This window comes from Ailuropoda melanoleuca, chromosome 16 (assembly GCF_002007445.2).
Source record: "Ailuropoda melanoleuca isolate Jingjing chromosome 16, ASM200744v2, whole genome shotgun sequence".
In the NCBI taxonomy this organism is placed as follows: domain Eukaryota; kingdom Metazoa; phylum Chordata; class Mammalia; order Carnivora; family Ursidae; genus Ailuropoda; species Ailuropoda melanoleuca.
In genome coordinates, this window is record NC_048233.1 from 77,206,115 (window position 1) to 77,207,879 (window position 1,765).

Below are 1,765 nucleotides of genomic sequence, written 5' to 3' on the forward strand. Positions count from 1 at the left end.
TCCTTTGTTCTCATATAATTCTATCTTGGGAACATTCAATGTTCTGAGGATCATATATATTTACAGATCTCTTATATCACATACTACTGGCACGTCCTATTTTTGTTTTCATTTTCCAGATGAGGAAACTAAAGTACCGACGAATACAGCTAATTGCACATAATCAAAAAGTAAGTTGTCAAGTAAGACTCCAAAGGGAAGCAGAACACCCATGAGAAGCCGCTGACAGCATTGACTGGCTTACACTGATCTGTCCTGATTTCCTTTTACTCTTCCTTCTCAAGCTCTGCTACTCAATTCTCTTCTCTTCTCCTTTATTTATTTTTTAAAATCAACAGCCATGGCACTGGGTGAGAGAAATCACAGCTCTGTGACCACATTCATCCTCCTGGGTTTCTCGGAATACCCACACCTCCAGACGCCCCTGTTCCTGGTGTTCTTGACCGTCTACGCAGTCACTCTGGTGGGGAACCTGGGCATAATTGTGGTCATACGGATCAGTCCCAAACTCCACACACCTATGTACTTTTTCCTCAGCCATCTATCCTTTTTGGATATTTGTTATTCCAGTGTCTTTACACCTAAACTGCTAGAAATCTTGATCATGGAAGACAGAACTATCTCCTTCAAAGGGTGCATGGTGCAATTTTTCTTTGTTTGTGCATTTGTGATTACGGAAATGTTCATGTTAGCAGTGATGGCCTATGACCGGTTTGTGGCTGTTTGTAACCCTCTGCTCTACACAGTTGCTATGTCTCAGGCACTCTGTACTCTCCTCGTAGCTGGAGCCTATGCGTGGGGTGGAATATGTTCCTTGACACTCACATATTCTCTTTTGAAACTATCCTACTGTGGCTCCAACGTTATAAATCACTTTGGCTGTGAATATTCTGCCATCCTCTCCTTATCCTGCTCTGACCCCTACTTCAGTCAGATGACATGTTTGGTCATTTCTACGTTCAATGAGGCTTGTAGCCTCCTCATTATCCTGGCCTCCTATATATTCATAGTTGTCACCATTGTCAAGATGCCTTCTACTGGTGGGCTCCAGAAAGCCTTCTCCACCTGTGCCTCCCACCTGACCACCATCACCATCTTCCACGGGACCATCCTTCTTCTCTACTGTGTGCCCAACTCCAAAAGCTCGTGGCTCCTGGTCAAAGTGGCTACTGTGTTTTTTACTGTCATGATCCCCATGTTGAACCCCCTTATTTACAGCCTGAGGAACAAAGATGTGAAAGACACGGCCAGGAAGTTAGTCCATACCAAACTGCTTTCACACTCAATGTAATTTTGATTTACACATACACACACACACCCACATACACTTTTAAATACTTTTTATACATTGCATTGATGGTTATTAATTTTTTCTTGAAATAACTGGAGAAAATTTATTCAGAAAATTAGTTTATTTATATACATCTGTGATTATTAAATCTAACTGTACATTAAGTAATCATTTGCAGGGATGCCTGGGTGGTTCATTTGGTACAGTGTCTGCCTTCAGCTCAGGTCACGATCCCAGGGTCCTGGAATCAAGTCCCACATTGGGCTCCTTGCTCAGCAGGGAGCCTGCTTCTCCCTCTGCCTGCTGCTCCCCCTGCTTGTGCTCTCTTGCTGGATAATTGAGATATCTTTTGATCCTTACCTTTCCAAACAAATTTTAGAATCATTCTTATTTGGATTTAATATAGAACTACAGTAAAGTATAGATCCATTTGGAAATAAATGTATCTATACATATAATGGTACATTTGTATCC

General features: G+C 41.8%; 1 protein-coding gene across 1 annotated transcript; it reads left to right on the plus strand.

The window, feature by feature from the left end:
- The first annotated feature begins 340 nt into the window (after positions 1-340).
- LOC100477107 (olfactory receptor 5D18) lies at positions 341-1,291 on the plus strand. Its single transcript, XM_002930043.1, has one exon. It carries the CDS (start codon positions 341-343, stop codon positions 1,289-1,291), a length of 951 nt encoding a protein of 316 aa, XP_002930089.1.
- Positions 1,292-1,765: the final 474 nt, after the last annotated feature.

Coding starts and splice junctions, on each gene's coding strand:
- LOC100477107 (XM_002930043.1), top strand. CDS start 341: ATGGCACTGGGTGAGAGAAATCACAGCTCTGTGACCACATTCATCCTC.